The sequence below is a fragment of the Rhinolophus ferrumequinum genome, chromosome 9 (assembly GCF_004115265.2).
Source record: "Rhinolophus ferrumequinum isolate MPI-CBG mRhiFer1 chromosome 9, mRhiFer1_v1.p, whole genome shotgun sequence".
In the NCBI taxonomy this organism is placed as follows: domain Eukaryota; kingdom Metazoa; phylum Chordata; class Mammalia; order Chiroptera; family Rhinolophidae; genus Rhinolophus; species Rhinolophus ferrumequinum.
This window is the reverse complement of record NC_046292.1, coordinates 5,908,914-5,936,265: the sequence shown is the minus strand read 5'-3', so window position 1 is coordinate 5,936,265 and position 27,352 is coordinate 5,908,914. Positions and strand designations below refer to the sequence as shown.

The 27,352-nt window shown below is 49.3% G+C and overlaps 1 protein-coding gene across 9 annotated transcripts; it reads left to right on the top strand.

Annotated features, from left to right (window-relative positions):
* The first annotated feature begins 1,878 nt into the window (after nucleotides 1-1,878).
* Nucleotides 1,879-23,315, top strand: LOC117027504 (solute carrier family 2, facilitated glucose transporter member 7-like). 9 transcript variants are annotated; one of them, XR_004423934.1, is made up of 12 exons: nucleotides 1,879-2,008; nucleotides 3,272-3,370; nucleotides 4,736-4,896; nucleotides 7,100-7,224; nucleotides 8,146-8,298; nucleotides 9,923-10,048; nucleotides 10,495-10,682; nucleotides 12,130-12,240; nucleotides 14,305-14,406; nucleotides 16,799-16,878; nucleotides 18,480-18,607; nucleotides 22,895-23,315. XR_004423934.1 is itself a non-coding variant. In XM_033115351.1 (12 exons), exons 1-12 carry the CDS (start codon nucleotides 1,979-1,981, stop codon nucleotides 22,937-22,939), a joined length of 1,344 nt encoding a protein of 447 aa, XP_032971242.1. In that variant the 5' UTR covers nucleotides 1,879-1,978; the 3' UTR covers nucleotides 22,940-23,315. The 9 variants fall into 9 exon arrangements, 7 of the variants coding, with proteins under 7 accessions (XP_032971242.1, XP_032971239.1, XP_032971241.1 ...); XR_004423933.1 differs by lacking the exon at nucleotides 22,895-23,315 and adding an exon at nucleotides 19,222-19,356; XM_033115351.1 differs by having other exon boundaries at nucleotides 16,799-16,874.
* The last annotated feature ends 4,037 nt before the right edge of the window (nucleotides 23,316-27,352 follow it).

Genomic DNA, 27,352 nt, shown 5'->3' with positions numbered 1-27,352 from the left:
AGTCTTGGCAAGGAGGGTTGAGAGCGGTGAAGACAGAGCAGAGCGAGGCTGAGCTGATGTAGGGAAGAGCATGACCAGCCCCAAGGCAGCACATCCATGACCATTAAAACTGCAGATGGAGTTAGCATTGCTAACCAGCTAACCCTGACATGGATTATTCAAGTGGGACCAATGTAATCACATTGAAGAGTGAGAACCAGAAATACTCCGTCGCATGTTGTCGGCTTTGAAGACAGAGGAGGGGTCCAGGAGCCAGGGATGCAAGTGGCTTCTAGAAGCTGGAAAGGCAAGAAGTAGATTCTCCCCCGGGGCCTCCAGAAGGAACACAGGCCTGCCTGCTGACATCTTGACTTTAGCCCAGTGAGACCTGTGTCACAAGTACCAGAACTAGGAGGTAAGACATTTGTGTTGTTTTAAGCCACTGAGTTTGTGTAATTTGTTACAGCAGCCACAGGAAACTCATAGGGACATTGGTACTAGGGATTGCGGGAAGTGATGACAAATACCTAAAAATATGGAAATGGCTTTGGCATGGGGCACTGGGAAGAGCTTGGAAGAATTTTGAGGAGCATGATAGAGAAAGCCTAGCCTGCCTTGAACAGACTGTTAGTAGAAATATGAATGTTAATATTTCACTGTTCACTGGGTGGCCAGGCCATGCAGTCAAGGTGAAAAGGCAGGTAAGTGCCATCTAGGGGAGAGACTAGTGCATGATTCAAGGTCACTGAGAACAGATAGTTCACACACCGGGCACAAGTGGTGCAGCAACTACCTATATAGCAGGAAAGGAGAGTGTGCACAAGGTCCAGCTTCTTACAACGTGCCTTCCCCCCCCACACACTCTGCAGGGGTGGAGGGCAGTGTGGCTCTACCCTCAGTCCTCCCTCAAGGGGTCTGAAATACAGAAAGCTGGCGTGTGCCTGGGGGCCATTGCCGCATGCTCTTTAAGCAGCACACAGAAGCACACACTGAGCCTGAAACAAGACAAAGAGTCCTTCCCAAGGTGACAAGGTCAGCAGGGGCTGTGAGGGCTCTTTCTGTCTTGGTCAGGCAGTGTCCCAGCCCAGGGCCCGTTCTTACGTGACAGAGCCAGCAGGGGACAAAAGACACGTGCCTTTCCTAACAGTTTACTAGCCAGGCTTCAGAAGGAATGAGGGCACAGCAGAGAAAACATATTGCACTTTAGAAAAGACCTAAATTGTCACAAGCAGACCATTAGAAGAAACAAGGACCTCATGTTCTCTTATTCCTACGGTGTACCATCATGCTACTACCCACACGCTGACACATTTTCACCCAGGCACCCAGTGTATTATGGCCATTTGCCATAACCTTCATGACGTGTTTCCACATTCTTATGTAATTTTCATAATTATCCTTTGAACTGGCAGCCTGGCATTGCAACCAGTTGGTCTGTCATGATTTATTCAGTCATTCCCTACTTTATTTTTTTCTAATAGAGAGAATTCTGAAATGAGCACGTGTGTTCAATATTTTACTGACTTCTTTAATACCAGTAAGTGTAATTAGAAACAATTAAGTTGTTTGTCTTTAAAAGTATTCCATTTGCTCTTTCCCCAAATATGGACAATTACTCCAAATTTGTAAGAGGAGGCACAGAGAACGAACACGGGAGAAGCATCGAGCTCCTGGCCACCAGGCCTGACTGGGTTTCCAGGACTCCTCATTTCTAGGGACTAATGGCAGATCGTGTTTTTTCTCCTCCGTGGTGCCATTGAGGAGGTTCTGGTTTGGGGCTTGGCAGATGCAAAGACAAAATTCATGCTGTGTGTGAAATTTATCTTATCAGCACATCCAAGGAAAATGTGCTCCTGGGGAAAGTCAGCAGGGTCCAGAGGCCAGAGGGTAATAAAACCACACAGGCCGAGGAGAGAAACAGCTGGTCCTGGGCAAGCAGTCGGCACTGAGCAGGACCCGGGTATCGCTTGGGAGCACACCTGTTTCTCCCCTGAACAGGATGGAGACGCCCACCCCACCCAGGGAGGCGGTAAGTGCCGAGTCTAAGAAACTGTCACTGTCCCTTTCCCATTGGGAGAAGGGTTCTGTGGTGGGAGGAGAAAGCTTTTGAAGTGCTTCTGGCAAGGAGAGGACAGCACGGCCCCTGCCTTTCCTGGGGTGTCGCCAGCCCTGGGAGATCAGTGAGCGGGGAAGCGGCTTCCTCAACCAACACAGCTCAGACACAAGAGAGGGAGGTTGAGTCCAGCTCCAATGAAGTGTGGGAGACTGGATGACGTTGGAGATGTCACCCTCCCTCCAACCTTTGCCCACGTCCTGTTCCCCAGCCACTGAAGCTGCCTGAATCCTGCATCTTGCACTTCTGGTTCTCAGGTGTACGGGGCTGAGGGCTTTTGGCAGTCAGGCAGCTGGTCAGGGGTGCAGTTAACAGGCAAGCAGAAGGGTGGGAGGATGGTCCAGCGACCCTGGCTCTAGACCAGCTAGTTTCTCACCTGAATAGAGGGAGATGCCCACCCCACCCGGGAAAGGCTGAGTCCTGGGAGGCACCGATTCAGGCAGCCACAGATCCTGCCCCAATTCTGCCACCCACTCCTCAGACTCTGGCTCTGGGGCCAGTTCCCCTGCGCTGCCCTGGGTGCTGTGGTAGCCATGGAAGCCCAGTTGCCTTGGTTTTCCTGATCCCTGCCCTGGAATGAAAGACAAGCCACATGTGTGCTTCAGGGTCTCTCCTTGTTGCTCCCTCCATGTGGAACACTCCTCCCCCAGATGCTCACAGTCTGCTCCCCCTAATCCATTACGGGCTCAGCTCAAAGGGACCTCCTCAGAGAGGCCTTTTCTGTCCACCCGACCGAACACAACCCCTCCTTCCCCCGTTACCTTGTTTTAGTGTCTCCATAGCTTCACCGTTATTTGGAATTCTCACATCTGTTTGCTCTCGCCTCCCTCCCCCACCTACCCTCACTAGAAGGTAAGCTCTACAGGGCAGTGCGAGGCTGCACCTTTTCCTGAAGCATCTCCACCTCATCCAGGGCCAGGCACATAGGTGGTGCTCAGATATATATGCAAGGAGGGAATGAATGCAGTCGAGGAACGGGAAACGAGGCATGCCCCCCCCGCCCCCCCGCCACGTCTCAGACCCCTGAGAGCCCCACTCCCAGCCTTGGGCTGCCGCCCCCAGCCTGCCACCACCTCCACCTTCCCGGGCACGGCCTGGGGTCCCCTACTTCCGGCCCAGCCTCAACCCCGCTTCCAGAAGTCCTAAGTTCCACCCCCCAGAGTCCCTCATCTCCTACAGAGGCTCCAGCCCATGCTAGTGCTGGCGACACTGAGTGCAGCCTTTGGCTCGGCCTTCCAATACGGCTACAACATCGCCGTGGTCAACACGCCACACAAGGTAGGTACAAGGTGACTGGGAGGCTGCTGCCATTTTCCTCTGCGGAGGCCGCCATCTTCCTTCTGGAAGCTACCATCTCCCCCAAGCACTCCCTGGATGCCTGCTTCTGGAGACCAGGGGGTGACTAGGGTTGTTTCTCCCTGGAGTTTCATCCTTTCCAGGTACACTGGGACACGGGAGTGGGGTAGGATGGAGTGGGGGGAACCTGGATTCACTGCCCAGTTGCTTTGGGCTTTAGTCCCACTGCCCTTCCCCTGGGAGGGCCGCTTGCAGATAGCAGAGAGAATGGGGTCAAGGACTAAACCCTGGGGCATTTAGGGATTGGGATTGGGGTTGGGGGAAGCAAAGGAAAAAGAGAAGGAGCCCCTGTAGGTGAGGACGAACCTGAGGGAAATGTCCCCAAGGCCTAGGAAAAGATAGGAGGCAGGGACACCTCTGCCGATAAGTCAAGATGAGGACTGACAACTGACCACTGGCTTTGACCTCATGGAGGGCATGAGTGCCCTTGACAAGAGTAGCTGAGGGGAGAGCTGGAGGCAAAAGCTTGACTGGAATGGGTTCAAAGGAGAATGGGGGGACTGAGGAATGACAGTGAGGATAGACTGCTTTTTGCAGGAATTTTGCAAATATGAAGCTTAGTGAGGGGAGATGAGGGGATCATGTGACGTTATTCTAAGACAGAGTCATGTTTGTAAACTAAGGGGAAGGATGCAATAAAGAGGGAAGGACCAGTGATGCAGGACAGACAGGGGACAAGCGCAGGGAGAAAGTCCCTGAAAGGGCAAGGACAGGACCCAGTGTCTGTTACCATTCACTTGGGTATATAAGTTCTGCTGTACTTTAAAAATCAGGGTCCTCAGTTTACAGCTACACTTTATTCAGCATTTGCTTTAGAGGAGGCACTACAGCAGTTGCTCACGGCATACGGTAATATAATTACTACCACCGATGGGACATCTCTTCTTGGTTAAGCAGTGTACCATCACTATATCACATTGAATGATCACAAATTCTCTAGTAGGTATAAATTGTTTCTATAACCAATGAGAAACTAAGGCTTATAGAGGTACCATAACTTGTCCAAAGTCACACAATTAATAATGATATTTATGTTGCCTCTTGCAGAATGAGGCCTTCAAAGTGAATTTTTTTAACCCCTTTTTGTGCAATCTGGTTCCTCATCTCGCCCATCGTACAGTAGGCTTTTTCTTTCTCGGGTAACAGCAGATAATCAATTGTGACACCCTAGGGGTATTGGCAGAAGCATCCTTCAGAACAACGACAACAGGCAACTGAGAATATTACCTCATTATCTCTCATGAGTTGCCCAGTATTCTTGGCGGCTGATGGGGCAATGTTTTCCAGGTCTTGAAGTCATTTTATAATGATACCTACTTCGAGCGGCATGGAACATTCATGGATGAGAAGGTCATGCTGCTCCTGTGGTCTTGCACCGTATCCATGTTTCCTCTGGGCGGCTTGTTGGGGTCACTGACAGTTGGCCTGCTGGTTGACAAATGTGGCAGGTAAACAGGAGGTGTGCAAATCTCATTTAAAAATCGCATTAGTAAACCACGCTGTCTCTGGTGGTTGTGCATGTGGTGGGGAGTGGTGTGACCTTGAAAAGCAGGAGGCCTGGAGTCTAGTCCCACTTTGCCATGGACGTGATGCCCTTAAAGCAAGTCCCTGAATTTCTTGGGATTTCTTCCCTTGTCAGTTGCACGGGAACAGCAGTCCCTCCGTCGTCAACCCCACGGAGGTGGTACAGCCTTTGATCAAAGTTCTTGACGGTATTAGTGTCTGGTCAGCACTTCCAGCAGGTACTCAATAAATGCTTATTGATTGGGTTTAGTTTGTGGTCAGGTGGCCTGTGGCTCCAAGTTGTAACAGCTGCAGCCTCTCCCTGCGTGGCCTCGTCAGTGTTGTTCTGAGGTTTGGGGTTGAGACTGAGTCACTCCACATGGCCCTGTCTCGTGTCTTCTTCGAGAATGCGCAGTAGCTCTTTGTACTTTGCTTGGCTTGCTCGGACTCACTAAAACTCTTTGTGCCTAAGCTCAGGTGCTGCAAAGACGTGACTCCACAGATAAGGGAGGTAGCCCAGGTCAAGGTTACTGGGAAGGGAGGATGTGAGCCAAAGTCTTAGGGTGACACACCCGGGAATTCTCTCAGGCCACACCCACTCTTTGGAATTCACAGCTACACTTGGACTTGCTGTACCAAGGTGGACAGTTTGTGGGTGTGAGTGGAAAACTCTCTAAAGAAACTAACTTCTAAAGAACTGTAGCAATTCAGTTTTCATGCATGGAAGAAAATATTGGCAATTGAAAATGAGTTATTTATTGAAGCAGGACCAGTGGGACCTCTTCCTCTAGATACTTGATTAACAATCGATGTGCCATATGCTGTGCACTTGAATGAAGAAAACATTCAATATGTCGTAATGATACCCTAATCCAGACTTTTTTGTGATTCAGACTGTGCTGTTCTCTGCTACACCAGGAGTGACTGGACTGTTCTAGAAGCCCAGGCTTGGCCGCCACGTCCTTGCCTGAACCCACAGTCACAGGACTTTGGCAGTGGAGGAACCTTCTAGACGGGTTCCCTCACCTCCATCATTTTGCAGATGAGAACCCTGAGACTGGCTGATGCATTAGAGCTCTCCTTGTCCTAGTGGGGTCCGGACAGCCCTGAGCTAAACTATGGCTTCCTGGTCAGCAGGAAGTGCTGGGGGAGGGCTGGCTCAGGTACACAGTTTGTTCTCTCTGGCTTCAGGGCTGGCTGATCCCCTGCTCTCAGAGTTTGGGCTCTGATCCAGCTCTCTCAGGGGCACAGCTGCCCCAGGAGAGAAAAGGGGTCTGAGAAAGCCAGTCTGCGTGTCTGGTTAGTCCAATGCTGCCTGGCAGAGAATTTTCGCAGTACTCTATGCTACCCCTCAGGAGGGGTTTCTGGGTTTCTCTTTAAAGACCCCCCACCCCCTAATCCCAACCCCACTCCTGTCATCAGAGCCCGACCCCCTGGCTGAGTGGTTCAGCATATTGTGACATTCAGGGGTCTGATGGTGCCCAAAGCTGAGCGGAGTGTGGGAAAATCAGAGTGGTGAAGCCAACAGCTGCCCCACAACTGGGGCACCCCATTCCTTCCTGATCCTCCACTGTGTTCTCCTCTGGCAAAACCCAAGCCAAAGAGGGTGAGGGGGTTAAGGGAACCATTGATGGAAGCCAGCATGGGGGCACAGAGCATAGACTGGAAGGGAGGGGTAGATTATGGGTGACAGGCAGGGGACAGACAGCATAGTTGTGTTTCTCGGACTCCCCCTCCCTCTCCTTCATAGACTCATGGGTTTTCAGCCTTGGAAGGAATCTGAGAGATCACCTAGTCCAACTCTGTATCCCCCTGTTGTGGAAGCCCCTGTTCAACATCCCTGGCAATCTTCATCTAGTCGGGTCTCTGCTTGAATACCACCAGTGACAGGAGGCTCCCTACCTGTGGAGGCATCTCATTCTTTTTCCTTCCTGCTGTTCTCAGTCAGTTCCAATTGCTAGCATGTTCCCACACCCCATCCAACCCGGGACTTCTGTCTGTTGGTCCTTGCTTTCCTGTTCTTCCTGGCCACCAGCCTCCTCAGGCACATTCCCGCCCTTTGTAATGGCTGCCTGGAGAACAGGAGTCGGTGTCAGGAGAGCTTCTGCCGCCTCAGCCCCTGCTCTCTGGGCTCTGCTGTCCTTGCAGAAAGGGAACCCTGCTGATCAACAACGTCTTCGCCATCGTCCCTGCCATCTTGATGGGAGTCAGCAAAGTGGCCAAGGCTTTTGAGCTGATCATCTTTTCACGAGTGGTGGTGGGAGTCTGTGCAGGTACCTGGAGTGACAGCTGAAGCCCCCAGCCCATGCTCAGGTGCACCAAGCGGGAAAAGGTCTGAGGCTCAGCACCACCAGTCAAGGCTGGGGCAGGGGAGATGAGGGTCTTCCTGGTTCTGCCTGGTTCATGTCCCTTCGGGGGCATCCTTCTCTCTCTCTGTTTCCAGGCCCTTTCAAACTTCACGTTCTCTCTCCCTTCCTCCTTATTTATCCTCTCAGGGAAGGATCTTTAGTAACTTTTGAGTGGTGAGCACACAAGAGAGTGCACGGATGTCATATTATATATTTACATAATATTATTGAATAGTAATTACCCCAATAAATTTAATTAAAAACACGTTTTAAACACCACACTTTTACCTGGAAGTATCAGTAAGTGATAAGGCTTTACAAGGTGTCTTCTGGGGAGGCATGGAGTGTTCACTGAAGACGAGGGCTTCAAGGAAAAGGAATACAGAATTTGGGAATTTGGGGCCTTGGTCAGCAGGGGAGCCCCATTTCTTACCTGTGGTGGTTTCTTCTATTTAAAAAAAAAAGTGATACAAGTAATCTGTGCCTTAGAAAACTCAGAAAGTAAGTCAGAGAGTTGTCTTTAAGTCCCACTACCCAGGGCAGGTGGCCCCAGCTCTACAACTAGGACGGAGAGGAAATCCTCCTCACACCCTGCCAGTATCCCCTGGGAGTCTGAGGATTCTGGAAGGGTTTCCTCCTAATTGCAAACTAAACAGCCCACATGGCCCATTTCCATCTCCCTGGAGGGAGGTAGGGGCTGAGCAAGCTGCCTGTCAGCAGGGTTGACACCATGAAGCTCGGGGATCACGAGATGGAACTGAATTAAGTCTCAGGGTCCCAGGTCCCAGGTCACGGGAGGCTGGGATTTCTTTGCTTCTCTCCTGATTTTTGTTTTGCTGGAACCAGGCATCTCCTACAGTGCCCTCCCCATGTACCTGGGAGAGCTGGCTCCCAAGAACCTTAGGGGCACTCTGGGAACAATGACTGAAGTTTTTGTCATCGTGGGAATCTTCCTAGCGCAGATCTTCAGCCTGCAGGCCATCCTGGGCAATCCTACAGGTATTGGTGGCCCCCAAGGTCAAAGGGAAGAGGGTATGTGGGGGCCACACGGGGGCCGCAGGCGCTGGGTCCAGTAGTTCGCTCAGCTGTGCCCGTGTCACTGGCAGAGCAAGTCCGTTGAGTTCTAGAGGTGATCTTTGGGTTGAGTAATGTGCAGTTTGGTGACATGTGTGACCTTGAGAAGGACAGTTTTGGTTAGTGATGGGGACAAATTGAGCTTGGGAACAGGAGGAGAAGACTAGGAGACAAGAGGCATACACAACTCTTGGGAGTCTTACTATTAGATTGGTGCAAAAATAATTGCGGTTTAAAAGGTTAAAAATAACTGCAAAAACCACAATTACTTTTGCACCAACCTAATATAAAGGGCAGGAGAGAAGTTGGGCGGTAGCTGGAAGGGGCTGTGGGCTGGAGAGGAGAGGTTTTCTATCAGCTGGGAGAAATAACAGTATATGGCGGCTCTGAGAATGAGCCAGTAGCCGGGAAATGCGTACAGGGCCGTCCGGCAGCACAGGGCACAGCTGTTACCCGCTAGGTATGGCGCTTGTAGATGTTTTCTTCTGGTTGCTTCTATTTTCTCAATGAAATAGGAGGCAAGCCCATTGCTAGAGAGCGGGCGGGGCGGGTGGGGGAGAGTGGGGGGGGTGGGGGTGAGGGTGGGGGAAGGGGTGAGGGTGGGGGAAGGGGTGAGGGTGGACGTTTTGGAGAGAGGAGAAGGGGTGAGACAGTCACTAGGGGAAGTGAGTGCAGTGGGGTTTGCTTTTGGTTTTTTTCATAAACATTTTCAAATGACACAAATTCCTTAGTGGGTGGATTTATGTCTTTGTCCCCAAAGTACGATGAAGGGACTTGGAACCCGGTAGGTGCTCAAGAAAAGGTCATTAGTTCTAACGATTCCCAGACTGCCCCAGTGTAGTTGAACGTTACACGCTCTAATCAGGGAAGGGGACCTGAATGAAGCCATGCTGGCTGGCTGCCGCCAGAGCCCCCTGGCACTGACGCCTAGCGCATGCTGGCTCTTCCAGCCCTTACCACGCTGGGTGTGGCACTTTGTCATTATCCCCATCGTAACATCATCTTTGCTGATGACACAACAGGTGTAGAGAGGGTAAATCAGTCGTCCGATTCCCCTCACAGCTGGCAGGGGTTGGCTGAATCAGTATGTCCTGCTTGATCTGATCCTTCCCGAAGGAGCCTCCACAGCCGCTGTGCTGGGTACACCCCCGCCCCCTCCCCAGCCTCTAGTGAGGGAGAGATGTCATTCGTAGCCATAAAATTAGCAACAAGACATGGCTTCATTTTCTCTAGGGCTCACACTTTTAAGTCATACACTGTTCCTAAGAAAAGCAATGCTCTTCCTGCAAAACGAACTGATAACATATCATTTTAAAACTGTAGTCATTTTCTCCATTATACAATGTGGAAACCCTGTGTGATTGGGTCCTGGGCAGCCACGTCTTGGCCAGGATGAGATCCCTGCTGTCCTTGGCTCTCACCCAAGCGCTGGAAAGCCATGGGAAGTGACCTTGTAAGAGGGGAGTCGGGACATGGGGAAGGTTAGTGGGAGCGTGCCCAGAGCCCCCAGGGTCCCTGGCAGTCAGTTCTTGGTGTCGGTTTGTTCCAGGCTGGCCCGTGCTCTTGGCACTCACGGGGGTCCCTGCGCTGCTACAGCTGCTCTCTCTGCCTTTCTTCCCTGAGAGCCCACGGTACACCCTGATTCAGAAAAGAGATGAAAACACAGCTCGGCAAGGTACCGGAGATACAGGCTGCTCTGTCAAGACCCTCTCACCCTCTCTCTTCCCTGCCACCTCCCACGCCTGCCCAAACGTCTCAAAGCAGAGAACGGGCAGGTGACAGGATGGGGAGAAGCGCTCGGAGACACAGGTGCAGATGGGAGAGAGTAGGACTGCGGTGGTGAAGCTCTGGGCTGTGGTCCAGCAGAGAAAGCAGACAAAGTCACGGTCAACATCACGGCTGATGGGTGTTGAAAGTTAAGAGCTTGACCAGGGTGGGTGTGGTTGTGGTTGGGGACACCATCCCAACGTTGGGGACCTAGTTGGGGTCAGTGAGCATTCCACACTGGGAGAACAGCCGGTGGCCAGAGGTGGGCCAAGCTTGTGGGGAGCTGTCCCCGGCTTCCCTAAGCCATGGGTAAGTGCCATCCGCGATGAGATGAGGCCGCTCTGCTCCCTGCAGCTCTGAGGAAACTGAGAGGCTGGGCTGATGTGGATGACGAGATGGAGGAAATGCGTGTGGAGGCGGAGGCCGAGAAGGCTGAGGGCCGCCTGTCCGTGCTCAACCTCTTCACCTTCCAGCCTCTGCGATGGCAGCTCATCTCCATCATTGTGCTCATGGCCGGCCAGCAGCTTTCCGGGGTCAACGCGGTACGCCGGGCCGTGAGGGGCTAGCCAGTGTGCCCAGCAGTCGGAGGGAGGTCCCAAGGAGGGGTGATTAGCCCTGCAGTGGGGCTACTGCGGTATCCAAGCAAGGTTCTCTCACAGAACTTCCGGTCCTCTTGAAAGCCACTTGATTTTATTAGACCCAACAAACGTTTACTGAATTATCAAGAATAGTATCCACATGAGTATTGTAGTGTGCATATTGTTCCAAAGTTCCAAGTGTGCAAAGCTGAGTTCTGTATCCAGGAGGAATGAGAGTGAAAACCCAGTGGATGTAGCTTACTCCTCAGTAGCTGGGATAAGCCAGAGTCCTAAATACGTGGCCGCCAGGTAATTGCACCCTATTGCACAGGATGTTATTGTTGCAAGGAGCAAGGCATCCCTGGAAAAGGCTCAAGCAGAACCAGACTTAATTTACAGAAGCAGCTCAAGCACCGTAAGGCCAGGGACGCAGCTGGGTATCCATCAGGAGCGGCCCAGAAGCGAGGACTGAATGTCTTGAGGGAACCAGGGAAATTCTCTCTGTCTCTCCACTCTACCTCTCCCTCATGCCAGCCTCACTTTTCTCTTGCTACAGAACCTTTTCTTTGCTTCCCAGTCCCCAAGAGACAATGTCCCCTGCCGATAGTCCTTTCACCTCTCTTCAAGGGACTAGCTGGCTGAGATGAGCTGGAGACCTTCTAGAACCAATTTCAGGTTCCCACTGTGGTTAGTGAACCCAGTTTGGATCACGAGCCACCTTGGACCCACTCATCTGCGACCGTTGGTGGCATCGCTTTCTGTGCACATGGTTCTCTGCTGTAACTGGATCTATAGGGGGTGTGGAGGGAAGGGTGGAGATCTGAAAACACATGCTGGGAGTCTGGGGGTAGCATCCATAAATGTCTGTGATTGGGTGGGTAATCCAGTTGGTACTCAAGTAAAGTGTCAGGAAGAGGTGGCATCAGGCCTTCAGGGCCTCGTGAACATTTAACAAGTGATGTTGGGAGTGGTAGACAGCCCCTGGCAGGAGCCGCTGAGTGGGCAACAGCATGTGTGGATTTCGGAAGGGCTGTGTGTCCTGGGCCTGGGCTGGGAGAGAAGCTGAGCTTGGGATTCGCTTGGCCCAGTATATAGGGCAAGGTGTCATTCTGTGGAGGCTGAGATAGTGGACTAACAAAGCGATGGAGGGAAAAGTCTTAGAGTCGTCTAGTCCAGCTCCCATATGACAGGTGCAGAACCCGAGTCTCAGAGAGGGGAGGACCTGTATAACCTGGGGTGTGAGCAGAGCCAGGCTCCATCCCAGGTCTCCCGACTCCAGGTCACAGCTCTTTTGTCCCACCACCAACTGCCCTCTTCCTGTCCAAGGGAGGTCCCCTGGGATGTCAAGACTGTTTGTTGTGGCAGCAGGAAAAGTAAGCCTGTCCTCACAGCCCCTGTGCTTCTGTGTTAGATCAACTACTACGCAGACACGATCTACACATCCGCTGGCGTGGAGGCTGCTCACTCCCAGTACGTCACAGTGGGGGCTGGCGTGGTCAACATTGTGATGACCGTCATCTCAGTGAGTGACCTGGAACGTCCTTTCCCCTGGGGTGGGAGGGGAGGTCCTAAGCAGGTGCCCTGAAGGCAGACAGGAGCCCCACAGAGTCCACTGAGAGGCCTGGGGACACAGGTCCTGGATCACCTGAGGGACATGGACTTCGGGACGTGCACATACCACTGTGTGACATTGACCTGGCTACTTAATACCTTCAAATCCCAGTTTCTTCCTTTGCAGAATGGTTACGGTGATTGCAATACCCATTATGCTGATGTAGGTGTTATTTATTGTTGGTGTAAAACTGTGACTACATAGTTTTACATTTAAAATCTGAACCACTTACACCTACTTGCATACACTGCCAAAATGGTGAATCCAAAAAGTATGTATGCTCATGTACAAAGTCAGGTGACCATGACGTTCTTTTCTCCAGAACTCTTTCAGTGGTTATCTTACATTTTTTTGATTCCTACATCTTGAGTTACTTGTGAGGTTAAAGATGTTTTAGAAAGCTTTTTATTACTTATTTGTATTTTCCCCAGAGCCAATTTAAGGCCCAATCAACGTTCAGAGGATTTAGCAGGGTGGGAGGGAGACGTGAAGGGGAACAGCAGGAGAGAGTGATGGGAGGATTGGGGGCAGGAGCGAGGCCCCAAACCCCATTCTCCACCCTCCCTCCTGCTCATTCCCGTAGCCCCTCCCCTCTTCCTCTAGGGCAGATCCATCCTCCATCCTCAGAACCCTTCTACTCCAGGTAGGACCCTCTTCCTCATCATCTTACCTGGAGAACCCCAGCCAGAAAGACAGGGGAGCCTCCTCTCTGCCTGGGGGTCGGAAGGGGATGGGGCACCAGCCATGGATGGTGGCCTTCCTGCTCTAAGTTGTGTGTGCAGGGCTGGGGTTGCTCCTGCCACGCCTCGCTGGATGGCAGTGATAATCCCATCTGTAGGCTTGTGGGCAGAAACGGCAGTGACGTGCGTAAAGTGATCGTGGAAGGTCTGGCACTGAGTTGGCCCTCAGTGTGGCCCTGTGCTTGACAGTGGTGTGGGGATGGAGTAGAACTGGAAATGGTGTCAGAACCAGAGGAAAGGAAGGAATGCTGGCCAGAAGGAGCATGGCTTCTATGTGGAATATTCGAGAAGGTACAGGCTAAGAAAAAGGTACATGTCCGGGAAGTAGAAAAGGAAGTGTGTGGGGTGAGGGGGACCCTCACGATGCGAGGCCAGATTCTGGGTGGCCATTGCACGCATTGGAGCGGCAGGTAGTGGGAGGGAGCTATTTTAAAATGTAGGTTTTATTATTATTCAGGTATGATGAGGCCAACATATCAGATGTTTGCCACTAAAAAGATAATTTGTCACTCACAGTTCCAACCTGTGAGAGGAGGGAGAGAGGGGCAGGCCATGTGACACAGGGCCACTTGGAGAAGCACCAGGGACAGCTGGGGAGGGGGGCGGTGTGTGCACAAAGGCCTTTCCTGTGGTTTCCGTGGGAAGGAACAGGAAGACAGGGTGAGCAGGCTCAGGACTGGCCAGTTGGAATGGTTTCGGCTGGCTCTGGGGCACGGAGGCCGCCCTGGTTGTCTGGCACCTGCCCTGGGTGATTAGGGCAGCGGGCAGTGGCCCTGAGCGTGGGAGCCCAGAGAGGAGGTGGTTGGGGTACGGGTTCAGGATGGGTTGGTTTCATATGAAAGACACGCTCACCGGTGATTTGTTTGCTGTGTCTAGAAATTGGCTAACCACGGTAGTCCCTCCAGAGGTCAGCAGGGCCCCAAGATGTCAAAGCATCAAATACAGAAACTAGAAAGTGTGGTTATGACAGTGGGGTGGGGTTGAGGGGTGCAGGTTGTCGAGATCCAGGGCTCTGCAGGTGACTGAGACAAACAAGGCAGGGCTGTGGTATAGTCTGATGGCGTGAACTCAAACTCACGTCGACATAAGCAGCCTACGTTCCACGTAGTAGGCAGCAGAGGTAAGAGGGGGCCCTTAGGGAGGGACTGGAGGAGGGAGTGGCGGCCACCAGGTCCAAGAATTTGGGGCGTCCCCAGTGCCATCAAGCCCTTCAGGTTCTTCCCTTCTCCTCCAGGCTTTCACCGTTGAGTGGCTGGGGAGACGGCGCCTTCTGCTGGTCGGCTATGGCATCTGCGGTTCGGCCTGCCTCACACTGATGCTGGCGCTCCTCTTCCAGGTCTGAATTAATTTCCCTGCCCCACCACGCAGGGAAGGGGAGCGGGACCCAAGCCTGCAGGGGTGTGGGAGGCCCCTGTAGCAGAACCAGCACCAAGACACCAGGCTGGTTCTCAGCCGTGTCTGACTCCACACCCCCTACACTGCAAGTTCTTTCTAATGCCTGGTCCTACAGCGCCCTCACCGACACGCAGACAAGTAAGTAAATAGAATGCTCTAACCATAGCGGAAAAGAGAAACAAGAAGAACTGACAACAAAATAGGCATTTCAATATGTAAATGCACTAGAAAATACCCACCAATGATGAGCGAGAGTCGATATAAGAGAAGGGAGATCTGAAGTGATTCCATTCAAGAAGTAGAAGAAAATGAGAACCAAGCTGGTGTGGACGACAGAATAAACTCGCGTTAGGATAAGTAATAACCATGGACCACATGTGTTTGTGATAGGAGAAAGGGAAATCGCCTGAACTAGAACAGGGACAGCACCAGGCGTCCCTGCAAGTGAGCATGGTGTGATTTATAAGCGTGTTGTGAAAATAATGCCCCAGGTTGCAAAAGGAGGCGGAGCTCTCATCTTGAAATCTGACTACATGTCAACATGTATGTCGGTCTCTAATATTAGAACTATCTTGGAGACCTGATCAGAATGAAGTGGGAAAATAAACAGTAATATGAGAGGATATAAAGTAACTGGAGATTGGGTCAGAGTAAGATTGGAACGCAATCTTTCTTGTTTTCTCCCAAAACAAGAAATATATATCATTTTAATTTGCAATTTTTCTCAGCCTATATTTATTACCTGAACATTTTGAAAATACATAGGATGGCCATAACATGAACTGTTCTAAAGATAACCAGCGTCTTGTACGTCCTCCCTTACTTCTTTGTCATTGTTTTTGTGGTAACTGCGCCAGCAGACAGAAACCCTTTTCAATTAAAACTGTATATTTAGAACCGCAATCATACATGAAGATGAGAAGCTGCAGAGAGGTTATTTTGCAATTCACGACAGTGTCTTCCTTCTTTTCCAAGCTGTCCTTTCTGTAATGACTTCCCCTTAATTCCTGGCCGAGAGCAAAGACCATCAGGTGGACAACTGGCCATGTTCAGGGAATGACCCAGGAGCCTGTTGGGGACAGGGCTGGCGGAGAGCAAAGGACAGGGCTGGCGAGGAAAATACTAGTGACAGTCCTGTCTTAATTTAATTAAAGTTTCCTTTTTAAAGATCTTAATTGTTTTACTTTAAAACTCATCTAAGTGTTTAGCAGAACCGTTAGGGACTTTAGGCAAGTGAAAACAAGTAAATAGAACCAGACATTATGTACAGAGAGAATTGCTAGTTACGTCTGGGAAACCTTGGTGGTATCCCCGGCAACCCTTTTTGTCTTACTGCCTCTATCCAACCAATCAGCCAGTCCTATCAGCTCTGCCTGAACACATACCCACGTGGCACCATGTCCAGGACGGCCCCTCCAGCCTCAGCCATCCCTCCCTTGCGTCAAGTTTGGAAGTGGACCCCAAGCTGCCCACCTGCTTCTGCCCCGCCACCCACAGCTCTCTTTCTTGAAACGTGAATCAGAGCTTGTCCGTCCTCTGCTTAGAAGCCTCAGCTGGCTCTTCACCACATGTCAGCCTGTGTTCTGGAGGCTGTCCTTCTCCCCTGTCATTTTTCATTGGACAATTCATGGAGAGAGGTGTTCCTGGCCCACCTCACGGCAGCGCTGTGCCACCCACCCCTTCATAGCCCTTCTCATAACTGCAGTGAAACAGTTCCACGCCCAGTGAGGTTAAGTCTGTACCTGGTTTTGCGCCAGCCGTTGCCCTGGCTGTAGGGGGCAAAGACGGCCTGGCAGCTCTCCTGGTTCCATGGCTTCTGGGGGGATTCTCTCAGCTGGTGCAGCGTCCGGGTGCCAGCTCCAGCCCTGCCTTACGTCTCACTGGGCCGTTGCTTGACCCCTGAGGGACTGGGCGTCCTCATCGTCTGCGCTCAGGCTCTCTGTGCGCTGAGTCCACAGTTGTAGGGTTGAAATGATAATATCCTCGCTCACAGGGACGTCATGAAGATGAAGTGGGTTGATAATTGTAAAGGGTAGAAAATTAAAAAAAAAAAAGGGGAGGTGCACTTCCTGTCACGTTACTCTCAACTAGAAAAGGCTTGTGGAAGCCTGTCAACTACAACTGGTTGGCACTCCCTCTTCTCATCTTCCTCGCGCTCTTGTCCACAGAGCCCCTGAAGCCCACGTAGGTGCTCAAATCCAGGTGTGGCTCCTACCTGTGGCGGGAAGGCGGGACCGCAGGAGGACCCATCTGCACGTGGGGTCTTGGCCTTGAGGTCTCAGCGGTCTCAGGCCGGGCCTTGTCAGGCACAGACTCCATGCCTCTCCCCACAGAGCAGGGTCCCGGAACTGTCTTATCTTGGCGTCATCTGTGTCTTCACGTACATCGCAGGACATTCCATCGGGCCCAGTGAGTACGTGCACCCCCTGGCACCCCCTCCAGGGCCTGCCCAGCATGTCGTGTCTGGACAAATAGTTGTCAAATGATCCCATGCCCTTGACTCGTGCTGTGCTGATGTGCCCTTTACCTTTTCCTCTGTTCCGGTACAAACCCTACCCACACTTGAAGGCCAAGCTCAGTTCGCCTTTTCCTCAAAGGCCATTGCAAGTCACATTCACTCAATCAACAAACATTTACTAAGTGCCAGCCAGTGCCACAGCCAGGCCTGGGCCCCGCCAATCTCCTGTGACTCCCAGAGGTGCCCAGCCTCAGAGCTGAGCTTCTGCAAAAAGGGAGCGTGTACCAGCCATTCCCCACTGTGGGCACCTCCGTTTCCATCCAAACCCTCTACACGCTCGCTTTAGCCTCCACGCCCAGAGCCGGCCTGATGCTCAATTGCCTTTGGTCCCCTGACCTCCAGTTACGGTACCAAAATAAAGGCACTGATCCATTCAACACACACTGATGGGACAGATACCGGCTTCCCTGTGCTGTGCCATGCATGGGGGACAGAGCTGTGAACGAGGCCATACAGTCGTGTTTAAGGGTATTTAGGGGTGGTCTTTTTGGCATGTGCCCTGTATGTGGAGGCAGGAGGGCCCAGGAACAAGAGGTCCGGCGTGTGTGGGGGAGACCTGGGTTCTAGGGCTCTGTCCCTCACTGCCTGTGTCGCCAGAGCAAGCCGCTGAGCTTCTCCGGGCCTCGGGCTCCTGAGTGAAGAACGTGGGTAATCAGATGTGCTGGCAGATTGGGGATCAGATCCTGGACTGTGTGACATGTGAGCCAGGTCCTAAGGGACTGCTTTGCTCTGGGTCCCCTAGAGGGGAGGAAGGAGGCAGGACAGGGCGGATAGGACACTCCCCTCACCGATGAAGAAGGCTCCCTCCCCGCTGGATTGTGCGAGTTTCACATTTGATGTTCCCAGGGCAGCTCACTCGGGGGCTTTGAATTCCTTTCCGTCTCATCCACTGAGACGGAGCATTTTCAGCGTGGTCCTGTCATCCCCAAGGGTCAGAAATTGGCTGGGGGGAGGGAGAGAATCTTATTCTTTTTATGTGTAAAGTCATAGATAAACACACAGTACATAAACAGATACACAGTGTATCTGTGGTATTAAAACTGTACGAGTGATGCTGATTGGGGGCGGGGACGGGGTCGGGGAATGGCTTTAGACAGTTTAAACAAGTCTCGTTAAGGAAAAAGGTTGAGAAACAGACCCAAGGTAAGGCAACGGCAGCAGGCACTTGCCATTCCCCAGACCTACCACAAGGGGGCAGCACTTCCCAAGCCCAAGAGCTCATTGAGCTCTGCTCCCTTTCACTGTCTGAGGTTTTCAAAAGGACACCCACACCAGGGAAGAAAGGATTCTTTGTGAACCTCGGAAGGAGGTTGTCCCCACCCTGCACCACGCAGCTGTGGGTGAACCCAGGAGGAGCCAAAGGGGAGAGGAAACTGGTGCTCTGGCTTCTTTTGTTGGCCGTCTGGTACAGGCTGTGCTCGGAAGGGTCTGGGGTTGGGGGTAGGGGCCTCCGAGCCCCTCTCCACTCCATTCGTCCTGTGCTTTCTGCCCTCGAGGTCCCGTCCCCTCCGTGGTGAGGACTGAGATCTTCCTGCAATCCTCCCGGCCGGCCGCCTTCATGGTGGACGGGGCGGTGCACTGGCTCACCAACTTCATCGTGGGCTTTGTGTTCCCTTCCATTCAGGTGAGTGGGGACGTCCGGAGGGAAGCAGGGGTGGGCGGCCCCTTGCCCCATTCCCTGTTCCACCCTGCACACCCTCAAGGCAGGAGGGGCTCCAGGAAATAAGCAGTGGTTCCTGCCCAGCTCACTAAGAACATCAGCTAATTCTACAAGGGATGGCTGGCAGACACATTCAAGGTCCATGAAACACATGGCACCACCTCCGCCAAACTCTGAATATGCCAGTTTCCCACATACCGAGAGGAGCTCTCTCCTTCAAATCGTGAAGGGCTCTGGTCTGCCAAGTTCAAAGGCAATAAAAAGCAAGCTGAAGCCAGAGGGAGGGAGCAAATCCCCTTGCTGCTGCCCCCTTCCTCTGCTTCTGGAGGTGTGGACATCAACTCCACGCTCTCCATGCCTCAAGGCCAGAGGACATAACGTCGCTCCTTTGAAAAGGCTAAGTAATCATTTTTGATATGAGGACAGGGCCCAATTTTCTAACGATTTCACTCTTCCAGAAGTAAAAGTAAAACTGGCCACCCAGAAACTCCTTCATGACTCACAAAGCCCCCCCCCAGAACTGTCCCTGTCATTTCTTTGTCCTCCCTTCCCTCCTGGTTTTTTGTCTCGTGGCCTAGGAGGCCATTGGGCCCTACAGTTTCATCATCTTTGCTGGAATCTGCCTCCTCACTGCTGTTTACATCTATGTGGTGATTCCTGAGACCAAGGGCAAAACATTTGTGGAGATAAACCAAATTTTCGCCAAGAGAAACAGAGTTGAGAGTCTAGAGAAGAAAGAAGAAATCACAGATGTTGGGTCTCAGATACCCTCTGTGCCTGCCATGGAAACTTCCTTTTAATGGCTCAGCATGTTCCCCAATGCCACAGCAAGGCTTCCTTCTCTGAGAAAGGGGACTTCCTGCCCTAAGCCTTGAGGGAGAGTCACAGCTGTGAGATCTTTGTGCCCCTCAGTGGCAACTGGGAGACTTTGGAAAGTTTAGTCCCTGATTTGGTTGAGATGTGGTTAGCTTCCAGCGCTAACCCCTGGGAGAAGTGACACAGGAGGGTGTGCGTGTACGTGAGCATTGATTGGCAAGACTCGATTCTGTGACTACATTGGCTCCAAACTCGAATGATGTATGGACACACTTTTATAAAGTAAGACTTTTCAAGTTCAGCGATTGGTATGGAGGCCAAGACCCTGGTCAATGTGTTGGTTTGAGAATCAAAGGAACTAGAGGCCAAAGCTCTGGATCCCATTGCCTTCTTAGGGTAAGGGTCACTCCTTCTCTCACTCTGTGGCTGCACATGTCCTGGTCAGCATCACAGCCTGCAAAGCCAGTTGGGCAAGAGAGATAAGAGTGATCTTGGTATTGTTTAGAAAAATACTCTCTCTGGATTGGTCAGTTGATATCTGCTTGGAAACAGGAGAGCACTGTATCGAAAGAGCTAAAGTGCCAAAGCTCACTCACTAAGAAATACGTAACCTGTATAGCCCTATATCAAATAAAGAGATTGAACTTGTAGTTGAAAAACTTCCCACATAGGAAACTTCGGGCCCGAAAGGATTCACCGGCGAATTCTACTAAACATTTAAGGAAGAAATAATACCAATTTGACACAAATTCTTCCAGGAAATGAAAGAGGAAGGAGTACTTCTCAACTCATTCTATGAAGCCACCATTATACTGATTCCAAAACCAAACTAAAGACATTACAAGAAAACTGCAGACCAATACCCCTGATGAACATAGATACAAAAGTTATTGACCAAATCTTAGCAAATAGAATACAATGATGTGTTATAAGGATAATATATCTTGACTAAATGGGGCTTATTCTAGGAAAGCAAGGTTGGTTTAATCCTCCCCAAATTTATCTATAGATTCAACACAATTACAATAAAAATTCCAGCAGGATTTTCTTTGGGGGGGTGGGGAGAGTAGAAATTGACAAGCTGATTCTATAATTTATGTGGAAATGCAAAGAACTTAACCAAAACAACTTTGAGAAAGATGAAGTTGGAGGACTAATATGACCTAATGTCAAGACTCATGATAAAGCTACAGTTATCAAAAGAGTATGTCATAGCAGACAGATCAATGGAACACAATAAAGAAATAAATCCACACAGACAGACAACTACTTTTTGACAAAAGCAATTGAATGATGACAAGATAGTATTTCCAATAAATGTGCTGTGGTAATTATATTCATATGTGAAAAAAATGAACTTGTATCTATACCTCACATCATGTATAGAAATTAACTCAAAATGGATCATAGGCCTAAATTAAAACCTTGAACTATAAAACTTATAGAATAGAATATAGGAGATAAATATTTGTGAGCTTGGGTTACACAGAAACAATACCCAAAGGAAAATCCATGAAAGAAAATATTGATGAATTGGACTTTGACAAAATTAAAAACTTCTGCTATTTGGAATACACTGTTATGCCAATGAAAAGACAAGCCACAGACACAGATAGATGTGCCAGATGTGGCACATCTATGTGAAAATCATGTATCTCAGAGAGACTTGTATCCAGAGGTATAAATGTATAATATATAAAGAACTCTCGGAGCTCGATAAAAAAGAAAACAAACAACTCAGTTTTTAAAATAGGCAGAAGATTTGAACAGATACCTCACCAAAGAAAACATATGATTGTAAATAAGCCCATGAAAAGATGCCTAACAGTATTAGTAATTAGGGAAATACAAATTAAAACCACAGTGAGACACCACGACATACCCATTAGAATGCCTGAAATTAGCTACATCATGTGTTGACCAAGATTTGGAGAAACTGGAACTACATGTACACGCTGGTAGGAATGTAAAATGGTACAGACACTTTCAAAACGTTTGCCAGTCTCTTAAAAAGCCAGACAGCTCCCTTATGATCCAGTATTCCACTCCTAGGTGTTTACCCAAAGAAATTAAAGCACATGTCCATACAGAGCCTGCCACACAAATGTTCATAGCAGGTTTATTGGTAATGGCCAAGTGCTGGACACAGCATCCCTGGGCGAAGGAATTAACAGATTGTGGAATATCCGCATGATAGAATACTACTCAGCAAAGATATAAACCATTGCCGCATGCCACACTGTGCATGGGTCTCAAAGTAACTCTGGTCAATGAAACAAGCCAGATCCCCCCCCAAAAAAATACATATTGTATTATTTTAATTATGTAAAATTGTAGAAAATGCAGACTATAGTGACAGAAAACAGATCAGTGGTTATGTGGGGGAAACTTTTGAAATGATGGAAATGTTCATTATCTTCATCGTGGTGATAATATCACGGATGTGTACACATGTCAAACCGTCAAATTGTACATTTTAAATAAGAAAAGAAATGATTGATTAAAAGTATTTTTAAAATTCGCATTAGTAAACCACGCTGTCTCTGGTGGTTGTGCATGTGGTGGGGAGTGGTGTGACCTTGAAAAGCAGGAGGCCTGGAGTCTAGTCCCCACTTTGCCATGGACGTGATGCCCTTAAAGCAAGTCCCTGAATTTCTTGGGATTTCTTCCCTTGTCATTTGCACGGGAACAGCAGTCCCTCCGTCGTCAACCCCATGGAGGTGGTACAGCCTTTGATCAAAGTTCTTGATGGTACTAGTGCCTGGTCAGCACTTCCAGCAGGTACTCAATAAATGCTTATTGATTGGGTTTAGTTTGTGGTCAGGTGGCCTGTGGCTCCAAGTTGTAACAGCTGCAGCCTCTCCCTGCGTGGCCTCATCAGTGTTGTTCTGAGGTTTGGGGTTGAGACTGAGTCACTCCACATGGCCCTGTCTCATGTCTTCTTCGAGAATGCACAGTAGCTCTTTGTACTTTGCTTGGCTTGCACGGACGCACTAAAACTCTTTGTGCCTAAGCTCAGGTGCTGCAAAGACGTGACTCCACAGATAAGGGAGGTAGCCCAGGTCAAGGTTCCCGGGAAGGAAGGATGTGAGCCAAAGTCTCAGGGTGACACACCCGGGAATTCTCTCAGGCCACACCCACTCTTTGGAATTCACAGCTACACTTGGACTTGCTGTACCAAGGTGGACAGTTTGTGGGTGTGAGTGGAAAACTCTCTAAAGAAACTAACTTCTAAAGAACTGTGGCAATTCAGTTTTCATGCATGGAAGAAAATATTGGCAATTGAAAATGAGTTATTTATTGAAGCAGGACCAGTGGGACTTCTTCTTCTAGATACTTGATTAACAATCGATGTGCCATATGCTGTGCACTTGAATGAAGAAAACATTCAATATGTCGTAATGATGCCCTAATCCAGACTTTTTTGTGATTCAGACTGTGCTGTTCTCTGCTACACCAGGAGTGACTGGACTGTTCTAGAAGCCCAGGCTTGGCCACCACGTCCTTGCCTGAACCCACAGTCACAGGACTTTGGCAGTGGAGGAACCTTCTAGACGGGTCCCCTCACCTCCATCATTTTGCAGATGAGAACCCTGAGCCCAGGAGGTGTATGCAGGCTGGAGCTGGCCTCGTCCTGGGGGAGAAAACTGCTTAAGGTGTGGGACCAGGGGCTCACTATAAAACTCACTCAGCAGAGATTTCTTTTGGGCCCCCCACCTCCATCGTCTGGTGTCAGAGTCCCCTAGGTTGGCTGCTGGACCAGTTTTTCCGATTCTTCCCCACCTCTTCATAAGACAATGGATTTCCACTGAAAAGGACCTTAGCGGTCTCTTAGTCCCTGTCCCATTAGGAATCTCTTGTTGAACATTCCTACAGTTAGATGAGTCATATCTTTTTTAAACTATTATTTTGTATTAATTTCAGTGTACATCATAGTGGTTAGAATTTGTATAATTTCAGAAGTGATCCCCCTGACTAGTCTAGTACCCACCTGGCACTATACATAGTTTTTACCATATCACTGACTATATTCTCTATGTTGTACTTTACATCCCCATGACTACTTTGTAATCACCAATTTGTACTTCTTATGAGGTCAGACAATTAAGCTCATGAACTCATCCTAGAAAAAGTGCTGCATACCTCATTGCTGAATATCACTACGATCACTTTCAAAGTACTCCCCTTGGGAAGCTATGCACCGATGCCAGTGCCTAGTCCACCCTTTAAAGCAATTTTGGAACTCTTTTTCTGGAATGGCTGTCAAAGCTGTCGTCGTATTACCCTTGATGTCCTCAATGTCATAAAAATGTCTTCCTTTCAGTACTTCCTTTATGTTCATGTAAAGAAAAAAGTCATTGGGGGCCAGATCAGGTGAGTAGGGAGGGTGTTCCAATACAGTTATTTGTTTACTGACTAAAAACTCCCTCACAGACAATGCTGTGTGAGTTGATGCATTGCCATGATGTAAGAGCCATGAATTGTTGGCGAAAAGTTCAGGTCGTCCAACTTTTTCACGCAGCCTTTTCAACACTTCCAAATAGTAAACTTGGTTAACTGTTTGTCCAGTTGGTACAAATTCATAATGAATAATCCCTCTGATTTCAAAACAAGGTTAGCAACATTGTGGCAACAAGTTCACGAACTTAATTGTCAGACCTCATAATCCCTTCATCTTTTTCACCCTGTCCCCCAACCCCCGTCCCACCTATCACCCCGATAAATCTAGTACACATCTGACACCATAGTTATTACAATATTGATTATATTTCTTCTGTTATACCCTACATCCCCATGATTACTGTGTAAGAACTGATTTTGTAACAACCGATTTGTGCTTTTTAATCCCTTCCCATTTTCTACCCACACTTTTAACCCTCCTCCCATCTGGAAACCATCAAAATGTTCTTTGTATGTATGAGTGTTTTTCTGTTTTATTTGTTTATTTTGTTCTTTAGATTCCACATATAAGTGAAATCATATTGCATCCATCTTTTTCTGTCTGACATACTCCACTTAGCACAATTCTCTCCAGGTCCATTCATGCCACCACAGATGGCAAAAATCCATTCCCTTCCCTGGCCGAGCAATATTCCATTGTATACATGTACCACGTACTTTTTATCCATTCTTCTATTGACAGACACCCAGGCTGCATCCACAACTTCTCCACTGTAAAAAGTGCTGCAATGAACATTTGGAGGCGCACGTCCCCTCGAAGTAGCATTTTGGTTTTCTTCAGATAAATACCCAGAAGTGGGAATGCTGGGACCTCTTTGTCTCTTGGTATATAGCCTTTGTTTTAAAGTCTATTTTGTCTGGTATAAGTATTGCTACCCCAGATTTTTCTTGTTTTTTTTTTTTTTTTTTTGTTTGTTTTTCCATTTCCACTTTCATGAAATAACTTTTTCCATCCCTTTACTTTCCATCTGTGTGTGTCTTTCCATCTGAAGTGAGTCTCTTGTAGGCAGCATATGTAAGGGTTTTGTTTTCTTATCTATTCAGCCCTCCTATGTCTTTTGAGTGAAGCATTTAATCCATTACATTGAAAGTATTGTTGATAGACATATAAATATTGCCATTTTAGTATTCATAATTTTGATCTTTTTCCCCACATCTTAAAGAAGTCCCTCTAACATTCCTTGTAATACTGGTTTAGTAATGATTAACTCTTTTCGGTTTTTCTTGTCTGGAAAACTCTTTATCTGTCCTTCAATTTTAAATGATAGCCTTGCTGGGTAGAGTAGTCTTGATTGTAGATCTTTGCTTTTCTTCACGTTGAATATTTTGTGCCAATCCCTTCAGTGTTTTGAACACTATCTCTGGTAGGTTGCTTGCCTCCATTTTGTTTAGTTCCTTTTCTGAGGTTTTCTCCTGTTCTTTCATTTGGGATGTATTTCTTTGTTTCCTCATTTTGGCTGCCTCTCTGTTTGTTTCTATGTGTTAGGTAGATCTGCTATGTCTCTTGCCGGATGACCTTATATAATAGGTGCCCTATGGGGTCCTGGCACAGTCTCTCTGGTCACCTGTGCTAGGTGCTTCAGGTGTGTCCTTTGTGTGGGTTTTGTGTGGCCTCCTGTTATATTTGAGACTTGTTTGCTATTGGCATGTTGGTGGGTAGGACTGACCCTCAGGCTGACTGGCTGTGGGATTTGGCCACATCCACAGCTTATGGGCGGCTGAGCGGAGGCTTACCACATGGAGCAGGATTTGCCCCACTGGGCTCTGGTGCCTGTTGAGACCACCCTTTAGGTGTGCCACTTGTGGGGCTAACGGGGCAGTGCTCTTCTGTTGTCTGAAGCCAACCTCCAAGTATGTTAGTTCCTCGGCCTCTTGGGAGGGGCTCCAGTGCAGGCCCAGGTCAGCCACTGCCTGTGACGGGTTGGGGAATACCTGGTAGGAGCTACAAAGTGATCCACAGTTGGTTGCTGCCTATGCTAATCCTGGAGCTGTGAAATGAGGACAGCTGCCACCACTGCCGGGTCGGGGATAGCTCCACAAAAAGCCAGGACACACCAAGGCCTGCTGCTGCCTGCTGCCAATTGCCGGCTCTGGTAAGGTTCAGCCACAGATGAAGCCTCCTATGGTACGGAGTTGGGTGAGACGGGGTCTCAGTGAGTCAGCAAGGTGGAACTGCCGAGCTCACCGGGCCAATCAGATTCAAATTTGACCATAAGCGTAGGGGGCGGGCTCAACACAGCAAAGATGGTGCCTGCCTGCCAGCTGCATGGGAGAAGGAAACAAACGGAAATTGCCAACTGTCCTCCAGGCTGCCTCCCAAGGCCACATACCTCAGTCTGCCCCCAGTATGCCTCTGATGCCCCACAAGTCACCATCCATCAGCTGGAGCCCAAGGTGAGTGCCTGCGAGCGAGTCTGTGCGGGCAAGAGGATGCCTGGGTTTCCTGCTGCCTTCCATCCCACCTGGATGGTCGGAATCTCCACTGTTTTTCACGACCAAATGTTGTTTGGGCTCTTTTCCTGACACCTGTACTCTGGGCTGGGAGCCTGGTGTGAGGCTGGGTCCCTTGCTCCTCTGTGGGGAACCTCCATGGCTGAGATATCCCTCCCAATTTTCATCTGTCACACACAGGTGTGTGGCCAGCCTGTTTCACATCTCTGCCTCTCCTACCAGTCTCAGTGCAGCTGCTTCTTTATATCCTTACCGTGTTTCCCCGAAAATAAGACCTAGGTGGACTATCAGCTCTAATGTGTCTTTTAGAGCAAAAATTAATATAAGACTGGGTATTATATTATATTATATTATATTATAAAGACATGGTCTTACATTATAGTAAAATAAGACCGTGTCTTATATTAATTTTTGCTCCAAAAGATGCATTAGAGCTGATGGTCCTCCTAGGTCTTATTTTTCAGGGAAACACGGTAGTTATAAAACTTCTGTTCAGCCAAACTTCAGATGATTCTCCAGGTTGATTGTTCTATATTTTAGTTGTAATTGTGATGTGTTCACAGGATGAGGCAAGCATAGTGTTTATCTACTCTGCCATCTTGGATTGTTTCTGTAAAGTCATGTTTTTATATGATACCTTTATTTCACATACAAAAATTTTAAATAATTCCTAAGTATCATCTAATATTCTTGCCATATTCAAATGTCTACAATTGCCCCCGAAATATTTCTGTGTTTGCTCCTTTTAGGCACCAGGAGGTACTACTGGGTTTGTAGTTTAGGTTTTGTCGTTGTTGTTTTGTTTAGTTTGTTTGTTTTTGTGTTCTTTTAACATGCAGGTAATGCGAATTTGAGCCCAGCTGGAGCTTGTGAAGCTCCAGGCTCCCTTTCCTGCCCCCTAGATCTGAGACCTGGGCGGTCTCACCAGCTCCCTTTTCTGGGTGGACAGTCTTCCTACTGACCATTTGGCTGAAGATAGTC

What these genes read in the sequence shown, in the direction of transcription:
- LOC117027504 (XM_033115348.1), top strand. Translation starts at nt 1,979, where the DNA reads ATGGAGACGCCCACCCCACCCAGGGAGGCG. An exon ending in TGCTGGCGCTCCTCTTCCAG is followed by an intron (nt 14,407 to 16,798) that starts GTCTGAATTAAT and finishes CTCTCCCCACAG; the next exon opens with AGCAGGGTCCCGGAACTGTC. An exon ending in AGGACATTCCATCGGGCCCA is followed by an intron (nt 16,875 to 18,479) that starts GTGAGTACGTGC and finishes TCTGCCCTCGAG; the next exon opens with GTCCCGTCCCCTCCGTGGTG.